The 25,134-nt window shown below is 40.1% G+C and overlaps 2 protein-coding genes and 1 long non-coding RNA gene across 3 annotated transcripts in view; 2 read left to right on the top strand and 1 right to left on the bottom strand.

Annotated features, from left to right (window-relative positions):
• The window catches only part of LOC146390165 (Fc receptor-like protein 5), a 70,539-nt gene that overhangs the window by 25,907 nt on the left and 19,498 nt on the right, over positions 1-25,134 (bottom strand). The gene's annotated exons all lie outside the window — the stretch shown is intronic.
• Positions 1,102-5,067, top strand: LOC146390169 (uncharacterized). The gene is made up of 4 exons (XR_014799801.1): positions 1,102-1,498; positions 1,874-1,993; positions 2,218-2,277; positions 2,427-5,067. It is a non-coding gene; the product is annotated as an uncharacterized LOC146390169 (long non-coding RNA).
• On the top strand, positions 9,048-12,810 carry LOC146390168 (putative high affinity immunoglobulin gamma Fc receptor IB). The gene is made up of 5 exons (XM_084909435.1): positions 9,048-9,054; positions 10,695-10,754; positions 10,889-11,155; positions 11,507-11,773; positions 12,654-12,810. The coding sequence occupies exons 1-5, from the start codon at positions 9,048-9,050 to the stop codon at positions 12,797-12,799; spliced, it is 747 nt and encodes a 248-aa protein (XP_084765561.1). The 3' UTR covers positions 12,800-12,810.

The following is a 25,134-nucleotide window of genomic DNA, read 5'->3' as shown; positions in this document are numbered from 1 at the left end:
GTCATTAGTTTTTCTTCTTTTATACCCTTTCTTGCCAGCCACGCTGTGGAGTACTTGGACGCGTGTGATGGAGCATTGTCCTGCATGAAAATCATGTTTTTCTTGAAGGATGCAGACTTCTTCCTGTACCACTGCTTGAAGAAGGTGTCTTCCAGGAACTGGCAGTAGGACTGGGAGTTGAGCTTGACTCCATCATCAACCCGAAAAGGCCCCACAAGCTCATCTTTGATGATACCAGCCCAAACCAGTACTCCACCTCCACCTTGCTGGCGTCTGAGTCGGACTGGAGCTCTCTGCCCTTTACCAATCCAGCCACGGGCCCATCCATCTGGCCCATCAAGACTCACTCTCATTTCATCAGTCCATAAAACCTTAGAAAAACCAGTCTTGAGATATTTCTTGGCCCAGTCTTGACGTTTCAGCTTGTGTGTCTTGTTCAGTGGTGGTCGTCTTTCAGCCTTTCTTACCTTGGCCATGTCTCTGAGTATTGCACACCTTGTGCTTTTGGGCACTCCAGTGATGTTGCAGCTCTGAAATATGGCCAAACTGGTGGCAAGTGGCATCTTGGCAGCTGCACGCTTGACTTTTCTCAGTTCATGGGCAGTTATTTTGCGCCTTGGTTTTTCCACACGCTTCTTGCGACCCTGTTGACTATTTTGAATGAAACGCTTGATTGTTCGATGATCACGCTTCAGAAGCTTTGCAATTTTGAGACTGCTGCATCCCTCTGCAAGATATCTCACTATTTTTGACTTTTCTGAGCCTGTCAAGTCCTTCTTTTGACCCATTTTGCCAAAGGAAAGGACGTTGCCTAATAATTATGCACACCTGATATAGGGTGTTGATGTCATTAGACCACACCCCTTCTCATTACAGAGATGCACATCACCTAATATGCTTAATTGGTAGTAGGCTTTCAAGCCTATACAGCTTGGAGTAAGACAACATGCATGAAGAGGATGATGTGGACAAAATACTTATTTGCCTAATAATTCTGCACTCCCTGTAAAGGGAAAACAGAGAACTAAACTAAACTGGGAAATTATTAACTGAAATGCGAGGAAACACAGAGAAACACAGCAATACTGTGTGTGAGAGTGGGGCAGAGAGGAGCAATGCTGTCAACATCACTGTCTCATGTATGTTATTATCAAAATTAAAATCTGAAATTTAAAAGTTGTAAGATTGAACATTGGCACATCCATGAAATTTCAAACTTACTTCCCTTCAGCTGGTAGTGTGATACTGGAGAGTCCTGCCCATCCTGTGGGGGAGGGAGATGCTGTTACTCTGCACTGTAGAAACACATACACTTCCTCCAATTTCACAGCAGATTTCTACAAAGATAACTTCTTCATTGGCACCAGATATGAAGGAAAACTAGAAATCCCTGATGTTTCAAAGTCTCATGAAGGACTCTATAAATGCAGAATACATGGAGTTGGAGAATCACCAGAGAGCTGGGTGGCTATCAGAAGGAAATCGAATGCAGGGGAAGGTATGGTTTTTTCTACATTTTTTTCAATGTATTCGTTTATTAGTAGCATGGATGAATTTGTAGTCACAGAACATCCACGCTTTCAGTGAGCTTTAATCTGAGCCTTGCTGTGCTTCAAACATAGTATTCATGTTTACTGAATCCCAGCAATTCTGGCTACTATAATGGGCTTGCATTTAAAGTAGTAAGTTGATCAAAATTTAAAATGAAGGAAGCAAAATGTACACTAAGCATTCAAAGTTTAATGATATTGGTGTTCTGAAACAGAAAGATTAATGGTGACTTCCTGGGGGAACCAGAGTTAGCTTTTACAGGATGACTTATCAACCCTAAAGAATCTTTTTTTTTTTTCTTTTTGTGTTTTTATTCTTCCAGTATCTCATGAAGAAATTGCTTTTTCACACAATTTCTACATCTTCCGGTGCACAGCTGTGACGGTTGGGTTAGCTCTGCAGCTGCTGGTGTTGGGACTACTTCAGTGGAAGCTGCAATTGGGTATATAATGTTGTGCTTGACAGTAAATTTTACAGTCTGTAACATATTCCCTAATTGGTTTCTTTTACCCTCAAGTATTTTAATGACTAAAACTCATTTATTTATTTATTTTAATTTATCCACTCTTGTTTATAATATTATACTGTTCTAAGCAATATATAGCCAACATTTCTCCAACCATCTACAGCATGTAAACGTGATGCCCACTTTCTTTCTTCCTCCAGTGCTCAGTGTGCTCTTGCTTCTGACCTCACATTTTCAGTGAAATTGTGCCTTGAGAAGTGGTAAGTACTCATTGCTGCACTTACAAATATATATATATATATATATATATTCAGTTTACAAATTACATTGTTCTCGACTTGGTAAATGTTAAGAGGTAAATAAATTTTCATCAACATGTATTGATATTGGTGAACTTTATCTCTTTCAGTTGATGCTGTGATCCAAGAGTCCTGCTCATAATGTGATAGAGGAATAAGCTGCAATAATAACACATTGTCCACCAGCCTCCTGCCAGTGTTCCATAAGAAGTGGTATAATCTTCACGTGACCCTACAAGTGCATATTATAATTGGGCCAGACAATTCAGAGAAAGCTGGCTATCAGAGTTGAGACATAGACTTGCTTCCTTATGATTTATACTTATACAGACGCAGTTAAAAATAAGATATGGGTTTAACCCTGTTGAATTACTTGCTGCACTTCCATTTAACTTTAAAATAACTTTAAAATGCTGACTTAGAAGACTGGCTTTTTTCCTCCAAAGGGAAATAAGTGCACTGTGGGAAATTCATGTTGTCAATACGTGACTACATGTACTTCCTGGTGCCTTTGCTTCACAGAGAGGCTCGTCTCCTTTTAAAGGTTGTTCTAACTATTGTAATGATGGCTCTGCTCTTGCAGCTGCTGGTGAAGGATGCCTTTACTGTCAGCCAGCAAGACAAGGATTAAATGTGTCTTTAAACATAGGTGTACTGAAAACTTTGCTCACAAACAAGTAACCTGTGAGGTATTTGTCATCTATCATTATATTATTAAATGTATATTTATCTTTTTGCAGTCAGGTGAAAGTAGAATCATTCTAACTGTCAAACATCTAAAATATATTTTTCAATATGCTTTTTTCTCTTTTTATTTGAAACATGTAGTTGAGGTTTGGGGCTGTGGTTGTAGTTTCTCATGATGTCTTGACCCTTGAGGTTAAAACAAAACATAGGTGTGATGCTGTGATGCTGTAGTCTCCACATTTATTTTTGCAAAGGCTGTTGCCAAAAATTAAAAACCACCATCTCTAGACACATGTATATTTTTAAGGGCCTGGACGGGGTTTTGTCAGCAGTCTTTTTACAGGTTCTACTACATGCAGTTCAGTAAGGCCCAAGTATCTGAAAGAAGGACACAGTTTAAGTGAATAAGAACATGCTTTCACAAAAAAGTTTTTTTAAATTTTTTTTTTCTTTTTTTTGCACAAAAAGCTGGATTTAAACCTAAAAATATGATTTTATGACTATACTATACTCTCCATAAAGGGAATGATCAACAGTAGGTGAAACCAATGAGACTCAGACAAATGAATTTGTAAAATCAATAGCAAAATAATCTCCAAAAAGTTGATTCTGTCCATCTGGACGTAGCATTTTGTGGGAGAAACGTTTCGTCACTCATCCAAGTGACTTCTTCAGTCTCAGCTGACTGCAGGTTTCCCCAAATCTTATAAACAGTACATTTGCATAATGACTGAAACCAGCCCACTGAATGAACAATGGGCTGGGAGGTCAGTTCCTTAATCTTAATTATGCAAAATTCTCATGACCATTGATCAACAACCACTGACCAAAACCCACTGATCAAAGACCACTGATCAATGGCCATGAGTACCATTCACAGAGAGTTGGGGAATGGCTGCAATCACAGCATTGTAAGATGGTGACAGATGTACCCTTAGGCCCCCTCCTCGATTCAGAGGTGGTCTTTCCCTTTTCACGTAAATGACCTCCTTGACTCCACGCTCAAACCAGCGTCCCTCCCTGTCCAGGATGTGTACATCCTCATCATTGAGAGAGTGTCCACTGGCCTGTATGTCTGTGAAGGTTCTCAGTCATCCAGGTCATTGTAGTCAAAGGAGCTTGCGACACCAACTGTCTGCCATCTATAATCCAGTTTTGAGTTCCCTCCCCAGATGCCTTAACGCCCACTCACATCCTGGGCCATCTGACCTCAGGAATTCGCATGATAAGGTGGGGCCAGGTTTCACAACGAGCTCATCCGAAACCCTGGCTGATTGGGACCCACACCCAGTTTCACACCTTGGCTCAGGCGATTAGAGGATCATCAGGGGGTCCTTGATCATCAGGGACCCCCCCCCCCCCCCGCAGGTCCCTCTGTGGGAGTATACTCCCACTAGGTTTAAATCTGGGACTCCCCACCATTTGACCTTAGAACTGAAGAAGCTTCTCGGATGAGAGGTGAAACGTCTTCAAGCAACTTAAAGAAGTCCAGACGCTTTTCTTTGCAAGCTCCTTTGACCACTGGCCTGTAGGTGTAAATAGACGAGGTAGCTCTTCTGTGTTGTGCCATCCGCTTCGCCAGAGGTTGTTTGGTTTCCGAGATGTATAAATCCTGGCAATCCTCTTGGCACTTAACAGCGTACACTATGTTACTCTGTTTGTGTCGGGGGACTCGATCCTTGGGGTGGACCAGTTTTTGGCGCAGCGTGTTTTGGGGTTTAAAAGCCACAGAGACCCGGTGTTTAGAAAAAATGCATCTCAACTGTTCTGATACTCCTGACACATATGGGATCACTACAGGTTTTCACTTGGGCAGCGGTTGTCCTTCTCTCCTGGATCGGCTGGAGCTTTCTTTAGGTGTCTTTCCAGCTTTGACAAAAGTCCAGCTGGGATAACCACATTTACTCAGGGCCTTCTTGATGTGCCTTGATGTGGTACATCTTTCGCCATCTTACAATATTGTGATTGCGGCCATTCCCCAACTCTCTGTGAATGGTACTCATGGCCATTGATCAGTGGTCTTTGATCAGTGGGTTTTGGTCAGTGGTTATTGATCAATGGTCATGAGAATTTTGCATAATTAAGATTAAGGAACTGACGTCCCAGCCCATTGTTCCTCAGTGGGCTGGTATCAGTCATTATGCAAATGTACTGTTTATAAGATTGGGGAAACCTGCAGTCAGCTGAGACTGAAGAAGTCACTTGGATGAGTGACGAAACGTTTCTCCCACAAAACGCTACGTCCAGATGAACAGAATCAACTTTTTGGAGATTTACTTTCCTGGATGATTGAGAATGCATCAAGACAATAGAAAAACACAACTAAAAGCTCATTTATAGAAGCCACCAGAAACACACAAAAAGCTTTTTTGTTGATCATAGATTACACTGAAAATAATATATACAGACTAATAAAATTCTCACCATAAAGATTTTCATCCTTACATATCATGTTTTTTGTGTTTTTTTTAAATTTTTTAAAATATTTTTACTTTGTATTGGTGTAACTTTCTGTGATATACAAATAATACGTTTACAAGATTTTTTTCATGAAGATTTCTCAGCTTTTGCAGTATAAAATGTCTTTCTCACTAAGCTGGTCTATATTTTTTTAACCAAGTGTGCTATAACTTATATTATAACAAAATTAAAATAAATTGTGGTTAAAACAGCAAGTCTAACAGATGACTTCAGCTTGTATTAAACAAAGAAAACTGTGACCCTCATGGTTCTAGAGTGTCTTGTTTCGGCCTCCCTTTTTAGCTCCATTGTTTCTCTCTCTCTCTATCTCACACACACACATACACACACGGTTCGCAGCGGCTGTGCCGACAATATTGCTGGCCCGTTCCTGTCTGTTTCAGGGCGGTGCTACGAGGGAGGCCGTGTTCAGGTGTGGAGTGTCGCTGGACTGTGCGGTGACACGGCGTCAGGAGGAGACAGGTCTGCTATTGTATAGGGGTATTTTAAAATTGTATTTGTAATTCTGGTTTTACCTTTTTCCATGGAAATAAATGGTGTGTGTAAGGCCGATTTAGTCTCTGCAGAGGTGGGTCGAGTATCCAAAAATTGTACTCAAGTAAGAGTAGCATTACTTTAAAATATTATTACTCAAGTAAAAGTGAAAAGTAGTCATCAAAAAAAGTTACTCAAGTAAGAGTAAAAAAGTACTTGGCGAAAAGACTACTCAAGTAGCGAGTAACTGTTTGAAATGTCCGATTTATTTTATAAATAAATGTTATCAGACAAACAAAAATAAATAAATATACAAATTTTAGTATTTTCAAAAGGAATATATGTAAAAAGATCAACAAAACAAGGCACAACAATTCTAATTTCCAGATTTCAGTTTTTCACAACATAAAGCTTTTTTCACCAATACCTACAGTAAATAATACAAATATATAAACAGTGCAAACAATTTCCAGTGACAAGATATGCTGTAAACTTTATATTAATTTTTGCTCCAAATGGCACAGCCGCCTCAGAGAAAATATTAGAACGAGGCATCTTGAACATATGTTCATACAAGGCAGCTCAGTTTACCATAAGTTGTATGGGTGTGCATTTATTTCTGCATATTTAGCAAAAATGTGCCATTTCTTCACTCAGTGAGGTGATGGTTAAGCTTCAGCAGCAGTTTGCTCTCAAGATTCTTTCTGTGAAGCTGTGACTGTTCAGCAGTGAACAGGAGTCCTGCATGACGAAGAAGTCCTTCACAAGCTCCAGATGCAGGAAGAGCTGTATTGATTTTGATCAACAGCTTCTTGATGTGAGGAACGCCATGTAATAGAGCCACACCTCCAGTGAATGGACATGAAAGGTACCTCTCCAGCTCCCCTGCTTCTGGCTTTCCTGACCCCATGGATCCATCATCTTCGACGGTTAGGCCGCTGTTTGTGCTGGCATCCTCCAGCTCTGAGTCTAGGTGATGTCCGATGAAGTGGAGACCTGTGGAAAGATGTAAGGTTTTCAAAAGGATTAGGTCTGGTCATTATAGTGCTGTATACACTGCCAAGCTGCAGATGTTTGTTTGGAGCTAGCCTCCAAAAGCTGGCCATACACTGTGCGATTTTTGACCCATTTTGAGTCGATTTTTCAGTCGCGCAACCGTTTTGGGGTTTCACCTTAATCGTGTGTGCATCGTGTAGTATACATGGGGTAACAAAAAGCAGTTAACACCTCACGACCAGCTCCCAATCATCAATCGTATGATCGCAAGATAAACCTGTTTGAAATCCTGTTGCCCCTCAATGCAGCCTCTCACACTGCGCATGCACAAACACAAAAGTTTATTGTTCTAACAATATACTTTTCATGTTCATGCGATATACCTTTCACGTTTGAACAATATAATATTTATATTGTGTCTGTGTGAGTGAGTGAAAGACAAGAGGGAGAGCGAAGGACAGATTTTGTATGATAAGCTTCATGTTATGGACGCACAGTTTGAGCACTCAGGTCGCATCAGAGCATCAGGCCGTATAGTGTGAGACCCTGCATCGTGACCTCTGAACTAATAACCCCTGAGATTCAATTGTACAGTTTGAGCAGGAGCTGAATAACGCGACTGAAAAAAATCGCACAGTGTTTGCCCGGCTTAATGCAGACTGTTTACACTAAACAAGCTGCTGTTTCACATAATAAACCCTGTCGGCTGCAGTATTGCCTTCTGTTTTAACAGTTAAAGCAGTAGAGACGAGCTGCTTACATGTGCGTGGAACTCTAGCGTCATTAACCAGGCAGCCGAAGCTGCACAAAAAAACCCACAAACTTCTCTCACTACAACGCAGCGCCGAAAATATGACTCGCAGCTCGAGCTCGACACAGCTGCTGTAACATAAGACTGACATCCAGCTAACCACAGCTAAAAAGATATTTAGAGGAAAAACTTACCGTTTCCTCAGGTTACACGAGTTTTTTCACGCTGAAAAGTTGGTTTGTTTTGGCTCTCACTGAAGACACCGACACTGAAGACATAGCTGTTCTTTTGTACTGCTTTTAAGAGCATTCTTAGTATGTGAGGAAAATGCTGTTCATCCTCTTCAGCTCTAGCGTAGACGACTGGCTCTGCCATGTTTTCATGTATTTCTTCTTTCCATGTGTCCGCTACTGTGAAACTCTTGAGCCGCTCTGCCCGCCACAGTTTCAAACTGGTCATGTGACTGCATGGCCACATCTCATTGGTAAAAAAGTTACCGGAAACTCCACTGGTGGCATGTTATCTAATGTGTTAAACTAATTATTTTTTTTAAAAAGTAACGAGTCAAATTTTGCGAATGTAGCGGAGTAAAAGTACCGTTTCTTCTTCACAAATGTACTCAAGTAAAAGTAAAAAGTATCGTGCAAAAAAGATACTTTAAAAGTAATTTTTTTTCAAAAACGTACTCAAGTAAATGTAATGGAGTAAATGTAACTCCTTACTACCCACCTCTGAGTCTCTGTGCCCTTAGGAGGCTAGTCACACTGGCATGAGCTAATAACAGGACTCAGCCAAAGTCAGAGACAGCATCCACCGCACCCACCTCAAAAATCAGTCTAGAGTGTGCAGATGAGTCTTGTGGCTCACACTGCAACACCAATCATCTATTCAAGTGACAGCAGACACACAGTAAAGGCAAAAGACAAACTGGTCTGAGACAAGCTGCATCCAGAAATAGACGTTCCTCCACCTGAATGCCTCACTTTTCCCAATGGACCCAAGGCATGAACCGGACATTCTAACTTGGACCAACCCACTAAAAAACGACAAAATGGCCAGGGGGGTACAAACCACACCTGCTCAAGGAGGGACCTAACCAGAAACCAGCTAACCCCAGCCACCAAGGTCCCACATCTTAACCTGCCCAGAAGAGGCCATCCAGCCCGCCAGGGAAAAGCATCTCTCTCTCCAAAAGATATGGATTTTCACTAAATTCATATGTTAGACAATTTAAAAGAATAGCAATGAAGTTGTGCATTGTGTTTAGCAACTAATTTGTCATTTGCCATTTTAGTAGGAGCCCCGTACACAAATGAATCTAGTATGATTGTGTGTGCCGAACATGCCCTGTAGAGGACACTGGCTCACTTTGTATATCTAAATATTTGTAACAGTGGCGGTCATTAGACTGCTTTGTTCTCATTGCTCCCCGTGTGTGTTGTTATTAAAATAAAATTCCTGACTTAACCATTTTTTTTTTTTAGATAAAATGTTAGTCATTGTTCCTGACCAACAACCAAGTGACATGAGATAATATGCAACAACAGGTTTAATTTTGCACTGGGGAGCTCCAGAATCATCATGCTTTAGTTGGTTTTTAGTACTTAATCTACAAGGTTCCCATGAGGTATCTTGTAAAGGTATTTTTTGGGCAGATCAGTTGCCTGTATGGGGTCATAATACCAGACAAGACCTCATGCTACAGTAGAAAGTTGACACCTCTATACTTCAGCAGTAAGCCAAACAGGAAGAGGTTGTTAGTTATATTAAACTGCATATCGGTTTGGTGATCTGTCAGCAAGACAACATGGAGGTTACATTTTTCTGCATTAGATTGTGTGAGTACTGAGTTTGTTACACATCTGAGGTGTTGCTGCTGCTTTTTATCTAGCAGTTGTAATAATTTGTAGCTCAATGCATTAGTATTAAACTTTCGCCAGGAGAGTATCAGCACTATTAATTCTGCAAATATCAGAATCTCCAACTGTGAGCGTAACTTTCATTTTTCTTTAAAACATATTCAGTATTTTTATGATTTTGGTGATGAGCCTTGTGCAATGCTGTTTTCTGGCCAAACACAAAGCATAGCAGGATTACATGCAAAGTCTGATAAGAAGAAATACAAATTCATACAATGACCACATTAGGCTGTGAAGTTTTACAGACATGAATGCTGCTCAAACCCTTTGCAGAGTTTCCAAACCACACAGCGTCTCTATATTCATATTTATGTAACTCGTTTATTCTTTTTTAAATCTTAGTGTTTCGGCCTGACAAACTATCTGCAGTACAACCACAACACTTCTCGAACTGTGTGAAAAGAGGCTGTGAATTTGTTTTTGTGAGGGTTATTTAATGACTACTAAGGTCATGATTTTTTTATCCAGGGGAGCATTGAACATATACTAATTTACATGAAAGAACAGGAGTAAAAAAAGATTCAGTACAGGTTAGCAATCTAAGCAGAGATGACTACACCACCTTCTCTTCGACCATCTCTGAGACCATCTATCTGAGAAACATGATCTCTCTGGCAAATTCTGGGTCTGCTTCTGTCTTCAGGACATGCCTGAAACACTTAATCTAGGAGGTTCCCATGAGGTGTCCTTTCAGATGTCCTGATATGTTCAGCTTAATAAATATTGTTCTCTGTTAAATACCGTATACTTAAAGCAGAAATATATTTATTAAGTTGGAAGCTGATGGACAAGTCACAGTGATGCAGTCAAATCTGATATATTATTATAATATTATTTATTTTTTGGACCTTTTGGGACGGGTAGGTTTATAAACAAGTTCACTGACAACATATTACCATCAAGACTATAGCATATAATTCACATTATTTTGTCATAGCCTTTAATTTTGCATTCAGCAAAGTCTAACAAAGCCATAAGATCACCTATGAGTCAAGTTGAGTTATATTTTATTTAAATATGTCTTTTATTCACTTATATTTGAAACTTTCACATGTTATTTGTTTCTTCAGTGATAAATACCTGGCTGCTGCTGGTGATACAAATTTGGGATAGTTGTGATGCTCAAACAAGTAAGTGAAAGTTAATTTGATTCCTTTGCACAATTTAGTAACTTTCTGATTAATGTCAGTCAGGATTCTATGTTTGATTTGTTAATTGTCACTTGACATATTTTTAATGGTCCTGTCTTTCTCTTTGTCAATAGATGCAGCTTTTCCTCATGTTGTTCCAAACACTTCTCAGCACTATGAATACAGCACAGTGTCTTTTGACTGTAAGGAGTTTGATGTGTCTCTTGGATTGAAACTAATGAGGAAAGCAACAGATGTTGATACAGCGTGTGGGACTAGCTGGGGAGTTTTCAGTGGGTCCATTTGCATCTTCAGAAATGTTTATATTGAAGACAGCGGACAGTACTGGTGTGAGAGCGGAGATGGAAAGAAAAGCAGCCCTGTAAACATCACCATTTCACGTAAGTTTATTGTATCTGTGTTCACTGACATTTATGTTTATGTTGGTAAAGAAATCTGTGGTGAATTTCATATTAAAATGTGTTTTATGAGCTAAAGTACACCACCATACAGAGGGCTTGTTGAGAAATCAGCTAAATATTCTGATAATTATATATCTGCTAAGTGTTGGCCTGTGCAAGTGAAAAAAAGAAAGAAAATTAGAGTTCAACAGGGGTGTCACAGAAAAAAAATTGATAACATACTGGACATCAAAGTGCTCAAATCCTATGAGAAACAGGTTTCAAACACATGATTTTCATTTGTGCTGAGCTATAAACGTCTAATTATACCATATATTATAATTATAACAGCTGGTCCTGTGATCCTGGAAAGTCCTTTAATTCCTGCGGTGGAGGGAAACACTGTGAGTCTGCGCTGTAAAAACAGCACAGATTTCACCAAAACCTCCACTTCCATATCCTTCTATAAAAATGGCATCTTTATCAAGAGCATCTCCACCAACACTTTGATCATCCGCAATATTAACAAGTCTCATGAAGGACTCTACAAGTGCAGCATCTCAGGAGCTGGAGAATCACCTGAGAGCTGGCTGGCTGTCAGAAGCAGAGACAACACAGGTGAGAGTACACATTACTGGTATACATAAGTGTGTGTGTGTGTGTGTGTGTGTGTGTGTGTGTGTGTGTGTGTGTGTGTGTGTGTGTGTGTGTGTGTGTGGTGTAATGTATTTTGAGATGTGTTTCAGGTCACATACTTTTCAGGCTGTTAGAGGCCTACACTTCATATAACATATGGACATATATTAATCCCCCACTAAACGTTGGAACTCAGTTTGGTAGACAAAGAGACAAATAATCACTTCTTTAAAATGAGAGACAAAAGCTTCCAACCAACATTGGAGGGTTTGTTTCTGTAAAGACACTGCAAAACTGCAAAAAACCAAGAACAGGCATTTTGGAAAAAAAATCTTAATGCCTTATATTACATGACATACTCTAATGCTTTAGTAAATCAAACTGTACCTAATATATCCACTAGAAAAGAGTAGACAATAGTTAGCATTTATTCTGCTAGCTTAATGCAGAATAAATGCATTAATAATAGATATTATTAGAAATTCACTAAGAACTCATTGCATGTGCTAATGTAATTAGCATTGGCAGTGTGATCATATGATAGCATCATAACATACCCAGTATAAACTGAAATGTTTTCACTCGCCTGGAATATTTGACCCTTTTATTGCTTTAATAAAGAAACTCATGGTCAGTATAACTGGGCTTGTATCACCTGCCTGTACAGTGGATGCATGTATTTGAAAGTATGACAGAGAATCATTTTGGGGCATCATTTGTCCTCTGGACAGAGAGTTTTATATTGTAAATTCAGTAATTTCTTTTTGACAAGAACAAATAATAATTGGTTATTTAAACCCAAATTTTACTTTTTGTATATATTAAGTAAGGATGTATATTGTTGTGTTTTGTTTTTTAACAGACAATGACATGGTGACTCTCCTTTGTTATGATCAACTTCCTGTTTTTCTCTACTTCCTGCTAAGAACTGTTGGCACCATTTTATGGGTCACTCTGCTGCTGGTGGTGTTAAGAAAACGTCAGCCTTGGAATGACCATGCTATATAGAAAATGTGCACAATTGTAAGCAACAAAATTGTAAAAATGAATTTTCTATATTATGATAGAATATATATATATATATATATATATATATATATATATATATATATTATAATAGAAGCCTTTGAAAATTATATCTATGGATAAGTGACAAATAAAAAAGCCAATCTCTAGTTTTGCAACAGAGACATGAGGCATTGTTATTACCAAAGGTGGAAAGTAACGAATTACATTTACTTGCGTTACTGTAATTGAGTAGTTTTTTTTGTGTATTTGTACTTTTTAAAGTAATTTTCCAAGCCTGTAATTTTACTTTTACTTAAGTATATTTTTTTAAAAGTATTGTACTTCGCTACATTTTCAATCACACCCGTTACTGAGTAAATTAAAAGAACAAACAAAAAAAAAAAACCAACATTGCGCTTCGGAAATACTGCAGGGAATGATGGGTAGTAGAACAAATTAGCGTTGGGTCACGATAAAAATGGAGTCTGACATCGGTGTTACGGATCCAGCGAAAAAAGAAGCCCCGTCGAATTCTGCTGACCCTGAACTCGAAGAAACGGATGTGAACCCCTGGCCGTATTTAAGGGACCATTTCGGCTTCAAGTGCAAGAAAGGCAACAGCTTTATTATGCAGTGTAAGCTGTGTTTGCCCAAAGAGACTGAGTTAGCAGCTTTTAAAAATTCCACATCAAACCTGCGCAAGCATGTAGAGGTAAGTTAAATGAAACTTGTACATTTATTTTAGCAAAAAAGGCTGTGCTCAAGTTAATCACATTAAGTTAAGACATAAGCTGTTATTGGGCACGTTGTTGTCCACGCAACTTAAAATATTTTTACTTGATTGGTAAATTGCCAAAAGAAAATGTGTTCACTTTTCCTGTTTGTTAATAATAATAATTTATTTAAAAAAAATTAGTTAAATTAGACAGAAGACAGAAGCGGCTACTTTCTTACTTAACCCACATATGTTCACACTGCAGGCAAAAGAATAACATGTGCTATGTGCAGAGGTGTTTTTTTTCTGTTCTCAAACTGATCTCCCTGTTGGAGCTCAGTCTAGGGGGACTTATTTTTTTCTCCTTATCTTTCCTCACGTGGTGCATTTTCCATCGTTATACCCCTCTGACCTGTCTTCCCCATGTGATGTTTGTGTAATGTATGTATGGTCGGAGGGTAAGATGACGGTGGCAAAGGTCGGCAACCTTAACCCAATTTCCTTCGGGGTCAACCTTCAGGATCAATAAAGTTTTATTGAATTGAATTGAATTGCTCCTCAAAATTAACAGAGCAGGGCCAAGTTTAAAAAATTAAAACACATTTTTATAGCAGCTGCCGTACAGCTCAATTCAGTACTTGTTCTCTTATTTGACAGTTTAAAACACATTCACATGTAAAAGAATTATATGGTTTTGACAGTTTGGTTGGTTGGTTTGGTGACCATTATCCATTTTGATGTATAGACTTGCAGTTTAACTGCCACTGCACTTTAATTTGTAAAGTTTTTCTTTTAATTAAAAAACAACTACTTTGAGATTTATCCCATTGTCTTTTTTGCACTACTCAGAAGAGGCTGTCCTCCTGCTGACAGAAAAGTAACTATGTAACTTTTACTCTGAGTAAATTTTAAATGAGCTTCTTTTTACTTTTACTTGAGTAAATTTTTAGACAGGTAATTTTACTTGTACTTGAGTAAAATTTCAGCAAAGTAATAGTACTTTTACTTGAGTAAAATATTTTAGTACTCTTTCCACCTCTGGTTATTACTACATGTTACTTTAATTCAAATTCAAATGCAATTTAGACAGACTGTTCTGTCTACCACTGGTAAACAGAGCAGTCACCCGAGACTGCAAGACCATACTGACCAGCCTGTGCACCGCCTGGATTGACTGCAAGAAAGCCTATGACTCGATGCCCCACACTTGGATCCTAGATCAACAGGACTAAGAGCCATCAGGAACTCTGTGGGGATGTGGGGAACAACACTAGAGGCCATCTTCAAGCGAAAAGCATGTTGCCATCAAGTGCAGGATCTACCAAGGAGATGCTCTGTCCTCACGCAAGGAGCAAGAGGAGGAGCATTCATGGAAGGGTAAAGACCGTCTGCAGGGGCGAGAGGATAATTTTTTGAATAGATATATAGATATAGACAGATATTTTTATCACCAGCTAACCTGTTTAGATATTTTGTCATGGACCTGTTTGAAAAAAACCCAAAACAAAGAAAAAAAACCCACATTATCTGTCTAGTATAACTATGTATTTTGGGCATAGAAATAGATCAGTCGTGTATATTAATTATTTTACGTGGCACAATCTCATGAGTTTAAATGTCTGTTAATCTTCTCAGTGTTTAAGTCTGTGATACAACCACAGTGTCTCCAAAGTTCTGTCAACAGAGTTTGCAAGTTTGCAGAGAGCTCAGTGAAAGACTACTGTGGTCATGAAAGGAAGAACAAATAAATTATTCAGTTACTTCTTTCTGACTTATTAAAAATTTTTTATCATGTAGATTAAAGGCCATGTGTGATGTCATTTGGACTAGAAGCGGATGTGAGATGGACTCCACTAAATCTATGTTTCTTAATTGTATTATTATATATTATATTATTAGAAACCCCATAAAAATTCTAGATCCAGTTTATGTGTCATATACCTTGAGCTGAATTTAATTTGAATGTCGTGTGTAGGTTTCAGAAATGCCCAATGGTTGATGGAATGTGTTAATGGGATTGCAGTGTATAAAAACAGTGTGTTATCATTTTGATAGTGACAGTAACACACATTATGAATCTGCACAGAAACAATATCCCCTGATTTATTTACTGATCTTTTTTTTTTAGATATCTTTAAAAATGTAATTTACATTTTTTGAAAGTAGTGTATTTTGTTAGATTATTGGTGTTTATCGTTGGTATTTAACTAAAGTTCCTCTCTGACACTGAAATTCTATTTAAGACTTCTTTAGACACAATATATTATTGTTTGAGCATGAGGAACTGAAACTAAAAATTTGTAGGTTTTTTTGTTTGTTTTTGTTTGATTCTGTTTGGTTTTAAGAACTGAAATTTCTTTGGCTCTCTAAGTGGTTTCTGTATTTAACGTACTTCCTGAAATCCTGGTTTTTGAGGCTTCATGTGCTGTGATACTCATCACTAAACAATACTGGACATAAAGCCTGTATATATTTATTTTTATTGTTAATGAATCATTTAAATTTTATACCACTAATAAGAATTTCTGAATAAACAAATATTACAACTCTGGTGGGTCTTAGACCCACCAGATACAAGTTGTAATATAAGTGCTAGCCTCTAGCAGGATTGGCTGCCCATTTCCTCTAGTTCTTCGGGGCTCTTGTCCATTGGCTTTGAGAGCGCTGTCTTCCTCCTTCCTCTTAGGTGGACACAGGTTTGTCATTGAGATGTGTGGCCTTGTGTCCTGGAGAGCAATGGAAGATCCTGGGTCTTCATCATTGCTGAATCTTCTTACCCTCCAATATGTTTCGTGGAAAAGACATTTGTAACTTTATTCTACAGTGTATCTTTCTGTGTCTTTTTTCTCTTTTCTCTCCCCCCAGGCCCTACTCAGTCACAGCAGATGGTTTTTCCTCCCCATTGCTGGCAAGTTCTTGAACATAATGAGTTTTCTGATTGTTGGGGTTTTCTGTGTATTAAAATACAGTCTTTTGCTTAAAATATAAAGCACCTCGAGGGGGCTATATATTTTCAAATTGACCTCACGTATGGCTGCAACAAAACAAGAAACACAGATGATTAAAAGAATAAAAGCAAATGCTTATTATCTGCAAATGCTCATTGGAGCAGATATTTTTGGTGGTTTAGTATACAAGTATGTGTTTTTTATTTTCATTTCACACACCTCAGAGGAGATGAGAGATGAGATAGTGTGGTTTCAAATGAACTTTAATTACCGGTACTTTAAACATGCAATTGAGTTAAAAATGACCCAGTTTCTGTTTCTAGTAATGAAATGTGCCCCTTCCTAAACATAGTGTCCTGCATAGACACACCAAAGATGATAGGCAGAGGTTTCACTGTTAGACTTAAATAAACTGCTTACTCTTAAATCAACAGTCATTACGTGACTTACCAGACAGACCACATCTGCTTTTATTAAGCTACACACACCTCTTGTACTTTTGTTTTCTTCCACTCAGCTGTTTTTTTAAGGTGCATAATCAGAACTTTAGAGATGCCAGTGGGTGACTGAAGATATCCAGTTACAAGGATATCTTTTTTACAAAGTCATACTTTGTAAAAACAAAAACAAAAAAAACTGTTTATCTTCCCTACCAATAGTAAGAACAACATTCTACAATATTTAATCAGACATCTACTGGATTGGAAGAAAGATTCCCTTCACATTTTTTGTAGAGAACTAAAACATTGAGTCATCTTTTCTTCAGTAATCTATAGAGCACACAGGAAATAAACCTTCTTCACAGGGAGCAGGAAGTGAAATATAACAAGCACCTGAAAAAGGATCACACCGACCACTGCAGGGTTTGAATTAAATCGTGCAATTCACTGCTGCTTTTCTTTGAGTGTTGTTTTCTCAGACCATATATGTTTTCAATTTGTACTGGGAGGCTGAGCCTTCAGCTTTCAGGCCCCTCTTATAGGGAACCAGCTCCTAGTTTGGATTTGGGCGACTCTCTACATTTAAGATTAGGCTAAAAACGTTTTGATAAAGCTTACAGTTATGTCTGGATCACATGACCCTGGATTTTCTCTTAGTTATGCTGCCATGGTGCATCATGGGAAGCCCCCAGCACCCTAGAAATAGGAGTATTTCTACACGCTGCTCTTTTCATTGTTTATACACAATTCTGCATTTAATCAGTACTTTTTTAATTGTAGCAAGACTTCACACCTTTAAATGGTCATTTGAGATATGACCTATTGCAAGTTCCTGTTTTTATAAGTTTAGCAGGACTGCTACTTCTGCTTTTGTACGTGTTTGTTTGTTAACCACCTTGAAGCCACTTTAGTTGTGATTTGGTGCTATATACATAAAATTGAAATGAATCTTCCACTGTGATCTAACAACTACAGTAGGAGGTGATGCTATATTGGGCTGCATATATATTTGCACACTAACTTACATGCTTGTAGGTTTGATGTCTTGTGTTTTCAGAGCCGCTGTTTTGCATACTTTTGTTGCAACAAGTTGTTGACTTACTTTTGAGTTCCTATTATTTTGTAGCACTCTGGCTTCTCTCTTCTAACCTCTGACATAAACAAGGCATTTTCACCCACAGAACTGCCTCTTACTGGAATTTCCTCTTTTGGAATATTCTCTGTAATCTATATAGATGATTGTGTGGTAAAATCCAAGTAGATTTCAGTTTTTGATTGAGAAACATAATTATATTATTCACAAGAACTTGTATGGATAAAGTCATTAATTTGACCACAAGACGGATTTGGACAAGTACATGCAGGCATCCACATATGTTGCATGAGCAAACTTTACTTATGTAATGTATGTGATGCACTATTGACAAGCTGCCACTAATAGTCTGTATTTGTGTACTAGTCAGATGATACCTATCAACCCATTGACAAGACATGCAGCATGTGAGGAATTTATATTGATTTGTTGAAAAGTGAAAGTGCAGATAATCTGGGCTTAACCAACATTAAATGTGGAGACTTTGTTTCTAAGAAAATTATCAGCCAGCTTCCCTTATGAACATAAGACACACAATAAGTCCCTGTAGTGGCTGTAGGACTTATGACAAGTTTTTTCAGAACAATGGAAAAAGTCAGCTGATAGTTTACTTGTGTGCGTGTGTGGAATAAAATGATAGTTTGCAGAAAGAGGAGAGTGGGTTGAATGGATTTATAAATTAAGTGTAATCAATGAAAAGTCACAGCATAACTTATATTCTTGGCACATGTTGGCAGGGACTTAATTTAATGGTCTTATCTTGTGATACTGATTTATGTGAAACCCCTCTTTTTTATTCTGGGGTACCCCTGTGACATGATATTATCAAATGTACTCCTATTCTGCCCTTTGTTTTCATAAGTTACACACTGTCATCTGCACGTTAGGAGAGAAGGAAATCTACTGATGCCACTGAGAAGATGTTTGATATTTTTCCATATAGCAGAGTTTCATTAACTGATTTCATGACAAGTCATTAGATGCCATTATTGCTATTACAAATCTACAGAGTACCTTTTGAAAGAAACAGTGAATGTGTAAAACAGCTGCGACATGACTGTTCTGTTATCACTAAAAGTTGTAAAATGTTGTATCACTAAAATATCATTCTCAGTCAGTTGTTATTTATTATGGGTTTACAGCGCCCTCTGTGGCTGCTCCAAGTAATGTACTTTTCAAACGGCTTTATTTTGGAAAAAACTTTATTGAACAGGAAGTCCGCTCAGTCAAGCAAAGCAAGTGAGCAAGAAGAAGGGAAACATATCGGCACACAGTTTATGGTGTCCTGTTGGAAAAAATACTGTCCACATCTTCTGTTTATGGTTGTATCGCCGGTATGTACTTAAAGTATAAGTTGCAACTTTGTTTTTTGTGCAATATGTTGCCCGCTAATGCAGTATTTGGCTGTAAAGCTAGTCCTTTTGTTAAGCTCGTTACCCGCGATTTTGGAGGTCGTCTGGGATAGCATCAGTAGTAGTTTAAAAAGTTTACATAATTAGACATATGCTATGTAGTAGCAGGGTGATATATAAATGCATATTATGCTGCACATATGTATGCCACATGACTGTATTTTTTGTCTTGTTTTTAGTTTTACCCTTTTGAATGTCAGTAAACCTGTTGACAACACTCATCTCAGTTTTCAGTTTTATTTGTCATATGCAAGTTAGCACAGGGTCAACATTGCAATGAAATGTGTTTGACGAGCAGCAGTCACTCAGCAGTATGATACAGTAGAAGAAAATATAATAAAATATAATAAAATAAAATAAAGTAATAAAAATAGAAAAATAGTAAGGAGCAAAATATTAGAGAGACGTGGTAAAAGACAAAAGATGACTAAATATATATGTATCTATAAATATATGTACACTAGTGATTAAATAAGAAAATCTTGAAAAGAAATATGACGGGAGGGCAGATGGGATATTGCACAGGAATGAGCAGCAGAAAATTACAGTATTGCACTTTTAAATATAAATATCAATAACAATAAAGTGGAGTGACCAGTGCAGATTAAACAGAGTACTTGTGAAGCTGCAGGTAGCTTCTGAGTGCGTCCTGTGGACTGTGTTGTGTGTGTTTAAGTGTTGTGGTTGAGGTGTCGTATGGCTTGGTGGTAAAAACTGTTTTTGAGTCTTGTAGTCCGAGCAGACAGACTCCTGTAATGTCTGCCAGATGGTAACAAGGAGAACAGCTGATGTGCTGGGTGGCTGTGGTCCTTGATGATGCTGTGTGCTTTATGGAGGCATCGCTGGAAATAAATGTCCTGAATGGCAGGAAGCCTCGTGCCAGTGATGTGCTCTGCTGCCTTCACCACCCTCTGTAGTGATTTACGGCTGCTGGCAGAGCAGCTTCCGTACCAAACTGTGATGCAGCTCGTCAGCAAGCTCTAAATTGCACACCTGTAAAAATTTGAGAGCTTGCTGACGACATCTGTCTTCAGAGTGGTGATATAAGAAAGGTGTTAAAGCCCCTGCATCAGACATGCACCCATAACGGCACAATGACTATGTGCAGGTAAGCTATAGTATCATTGGTACTGAATCTGGCAGTGCATACTGTAGTGCTGTGCATGTACCTGCTGTGCTGAATTTGTTTTGTCTTGTCTATAAAGTGATGGAGATAGAGGCAGATGCCATGGGTCACGAGCAGTTTTTTGTGGATGAGGCTGGTTTTCACCTCACTAAGACAAGGAGACGCGGCAGGAACATTATTGGACACCGTGCCATAATCAATCAGTGTGCAGCTATAAGTCAAAATAGTGTTGTTCCCCATCATGCAACCCCGGGCCCATATAACACTGCACATATTGTTACATTCTTGGACACCTTACATGACATGCTCACTAATGTTCAGAGACCAGAGCAGACCAGACACGTCATCTGGTCTGCTCTTGAGGCGACGTTTGCCTTGAGGCGACTTTTGTTGTGATTTGGCGCTATATAAATAAAATTGAATTGAATTGAATCATATGGGACAATGTTAGTTTCCATAGGGCTGCTTTGGTCCGCAACTGGTTTAAAGATCACCCACTCTTCACTGTACTCAGCCTCCCCCCATGCTCACCATTTTTGAATCCAACTGAAGAGTTCTTCTCTGCCTGGCGCTGGAAGGTCTATGACCATCATCCCCATCAACGTATAGCCCTTTTACAGGCAATGGAGGAGGCATGTGGGGATATTGACCAGGCATCATGTCAGGCCTGGATACGCCATTCCAGAAGATATTTTCTCCGGTACCTTGGACTAGGGGACATTGCATGTGATGTAGATGAAATTTTGTAGCCAGAGAGACGACACAATGTAGACTGATTTCTTTTTTTTCCCTCAGTGAAATTGCTATTTTGTTTTGACTTGGAAATAAGCACTTGTGTTTGTTTTGATGTGTGTGAATAAACACCAGTACTTGAAGTTTGGATCCTTCTATGTTTACATCACATGCAATGTCCTCTAGTCCAAGGCACCGGGAAACATATCTTCTGGAATGGCTTTTTTTAAAACATTTTTGCATTTTGCTTTTATGTTTTTTATGCTTAGAAGGACATTCAGGAGGATAATAACACAGAGATGAAGTCCCTGACTTTTGGACTTTTGTTTTTCAGGGTTTCTCCAACAGCAAGTGAAAGGACACATGACTGGAGACATGCTCTTTTACAAGAGATGATATAACAATGCAATCACAGCAAGGGGGCCCAGGCTTGGCGGACCTGGGCCCCCTTGCCTTGGTGGATTCCAGAGGGCGCAAGTGCCTACTGGGGTCAGTGGGGGGGAGCTGGACCCAGGGAGGGGCTACTTGCCCTTCTCTTCCTTTCCTCCCCATCACCGACTGCCTTCTTTTTCCCGCTCCACCACAGCCACCCACACATGCAGAGCCCTGGGGTGCAGGTGTGTCACCAGGGTGCAGGCAATGTCCATTTGTGTCTATCTTTACGTTGGGTGAATATTTGTATATGTGTGCATGAGGGTGGGAATGCACGCACACCACAGACCACGGCCTATCTATGTGAGGATCTAAACGCATTCTACGCTAGATTCGACACAGCGAACACCACGAGACTGGACAGTGGGCACACCACGAATGACGTCAGTTTGCACACTGTGTCTGAGGAAGTGTGCGGAAGTGCTTCAGGAAGGTGAACGCACGCAAAGCTACTGGTCCGGACGGGATCCCCAGCCGCATCCTCAAGTCATGCTCAGCTGGCTAGAGTGTTTACACACATCTTCAACTTTTCCCTCTCTCTGTCTGCAGTCCCAGCCTGCTTCAAAATGGCCACTGTCGTCCCTGTACCCAAATCCTCCACCATCTCAACATTGAACGACTGGCGACCGGTAGCCCTGACCCTCATCGTTAGCAAATGCTTCGAGAGGCTGGTCAGGGACTTCATCTGCTCTATGCTACCCGACTCACTGGACCCTCTACAATTCGCATACCGCCACAACAGGTCCACTGATGATGCCATAGCCCTGACACTACATACTGCCCCCTCACAGCAGGAAAAGAGAGACACGTATGTGAGAATGCTGTTTGTAGACTACAGCTCAGCATTCAATACCATCGGGTTACAGGGAGGAGGTCAGCACCCTGACACACTGGTGCCGAGACAACCATCTCACCCTCAACGTCGCAAAGACAAAGGAGTTGATAGTGGACTTCTGGAGGTGCAGAGAAGTACACACCCCCATCACCATCAACGGCGCTGCTGTGGAGAGAGTGAGCAGCTTCCGGTTCCTTGGTGTACATCTGGCGGAGGATCTTACGTGGTCAGTACACATAAACAAAACAGTGAAGAAGGCACAGCAGCGCCTCTTCTTTCTCAGGAGACTGAATAGATTCGGCATGAGCCCCCGCATCCTCAGGACCTACCGCTGTGCCATTGAGAGCATCCTTACTGGATGCATCACCACCTGGTATGGCCACAGCACCGCCTACAACCACAAAGCTCTCCAGAGAGTGGTGCAGTGTGCAGAAAGGATAATTGGAGGTGAGCTTCCCTCCCTCCAGGACATCTACAGGAAGCGGTACCTGAGGAAAGCGGGGAGGATCATCAAAGACTACAGTCACCCCAGCCATAAACTGTTCAGACTACTTCCATCAGGAAGGAGGTTCTGCAGTATCCAGTCCCGTACCAGCAGACGGAGAGACAGCTTTTTCCATCAGGCCATTAGACTGCTGAACACTTCATAGACACCTCACCTTCACTTAACGGAACTTCAACATTATGCACTCCATACTGTATATAAATGCCACTTGTTTTGCACAATATCCAACTACCAACCTCTGTATATTTTATTTTACTTTATTTTATGTACACACACGTTGATATAAATATTTAGTATACAGGGTGGGCCATTTATATGGATACACCATAATAACATGGGAATGGTTGGTGAACATCCCTTCGGCGGATATTAGCTACTTACCCTTACAAACTCCAGCTACTGCAGCATCTCAACGAGGATGACCCAGATCGGTGCACAGAATTTGCAGAATGGGCAAAACAAAAATTGGAACAGGACCCTCAGTTGACGCTGAAGATTTTGTTCAGTGATGAGGCAAACATTTATGTGAACAAAACCACCGCTATTGGTCTGACACTAACCCACATTGGATGGATCCCTCCAAGACTTTTGGAACAACAAAAGTGATGGTTTGATGTGGTATATGGGGTACAACAATAGTGGGTCCATTCTTCATCAATGGAAACCTCAAGGCCACTGGATATTTGAAATTGCTACATGATGATGTGTTTCCCTCTTTATGCACTGAAGCTGGCACGTTCCCTGAGGTTTTCTAGGAAGAGGGTGCACCACCACATTATGGGTGCCAGGTCTGAGCATTCCTAGATGAACAGTTTCCTGGAAAGTGGATTGGTCGTCGTGGGCCAGTTGAATGGCCCCCAAGGTCTCCTGATCTGACCCCCTTAGACTTTTATCTTTGGGGTCATCTGAAGGCAATTGTCTATGGTGTGAAGATACGAGATGTGCAGCACCTGAAACTACGGATACTAGATGCCTGTGCTGGCATTTCTCCTGCGGTGTTGCTATCAGTGTGTGAAGAGTGGGAGAAGAGGGTTGCATTGACAATCCAACACAATGGGCAGCACACTGAACACATTTTATAAGTGGTCAGAAACTTGTAAATAACTCATGAAAGAATAAAGTTATGTTGAAACCAAGCACACCATTGTTTTTCTTGTGACATTACCAATAAGTTTGATGTGTCACATGGCCCTCTTCCTATTGAAAAAACAAAAGTTGTATCCAAGATGGCCGACTTCTAAATGGCCACCATGGTCACCACCCATCTTGAGGAGTTTGCCCCCTCACATATACTAATGTGCCACAAACAGGACTTTTAAAATCACCAACTATTCCCATGTTATTACGGTGTATCCATATAAATGGCCCACCCTGTACATATTCAGTAATGCGCATACACTCTTATATTTGTACATATATTTGTTGTTATAATCCTCAGATTACCCATTCTTATATTTTGCTTGTTCTTATGTTATTGTATTGTATTTCGCACACCTCTGTTGCTTGTGAAGCTTGCACGTAAGAATTTCACTCGCATGTGCTGTACCAGCGTACCTGCACATGTGATGTGACAATAAAAGTGATTTGATTTGATTTGTTTGTGTCTGTGTGTGCCTGTTTATCTGTGTCTATATCTCAGGTCAGGTCTTACACTCCACCTCTCTGGGAACATCTCAGGCCCTCCAAAGTATGGAGGCCTATCTCCCCCAGCACGCTCCCTGCTGGTAGCTGATGCCCTCAGGTGTCGGTGCGTTGGTGGCTCTTGGTGTCCGGGGCTGGGCGCTCAGGTATGTACCTGCTCACTCCCGGTGTCTGCTTGATGTGGCCAGGCACCCGAGGTCTGGTTGGGCCTCTTCCGGGGTGTGGGGGGCCCTCAGACCTCCAGCCTCTGGGCCTGCGGCTCGGTTCGCTCTGGTGGCCCAGCCAGGTGGCTGCCGGCAGAGCCCGCGGGCACGTCACTGCAGCCCCCTCTGGCTTCTGCTCTGTGGCTGCTGGGTAACCCCTCAACTGGGGCTCTCCTCAGCTCTTCCCAGGAGGGTGGCACAGATGCCCCTCTGGCGTGCTCATCCACACAGGTGTGCACATGGATGTTCACTG

This window comes from Perissodus microlepis, chromosome 3, assembly GCF_051167445.1.
Source record: "Perissodus microlepis isolate ML-2025 ecotype Zambia chromosome 3, ASM5116744v1, whole genome shotgun sequence".
NCBI lineage: Eukaryota > Metazoa > Chordata > Actinopteri > Cichliformes > Cichlidae > Perissodus > Perissodus microlepis.
This window is presented reverse-complemented; position numbering and strand designations above follow the sequence as displayed.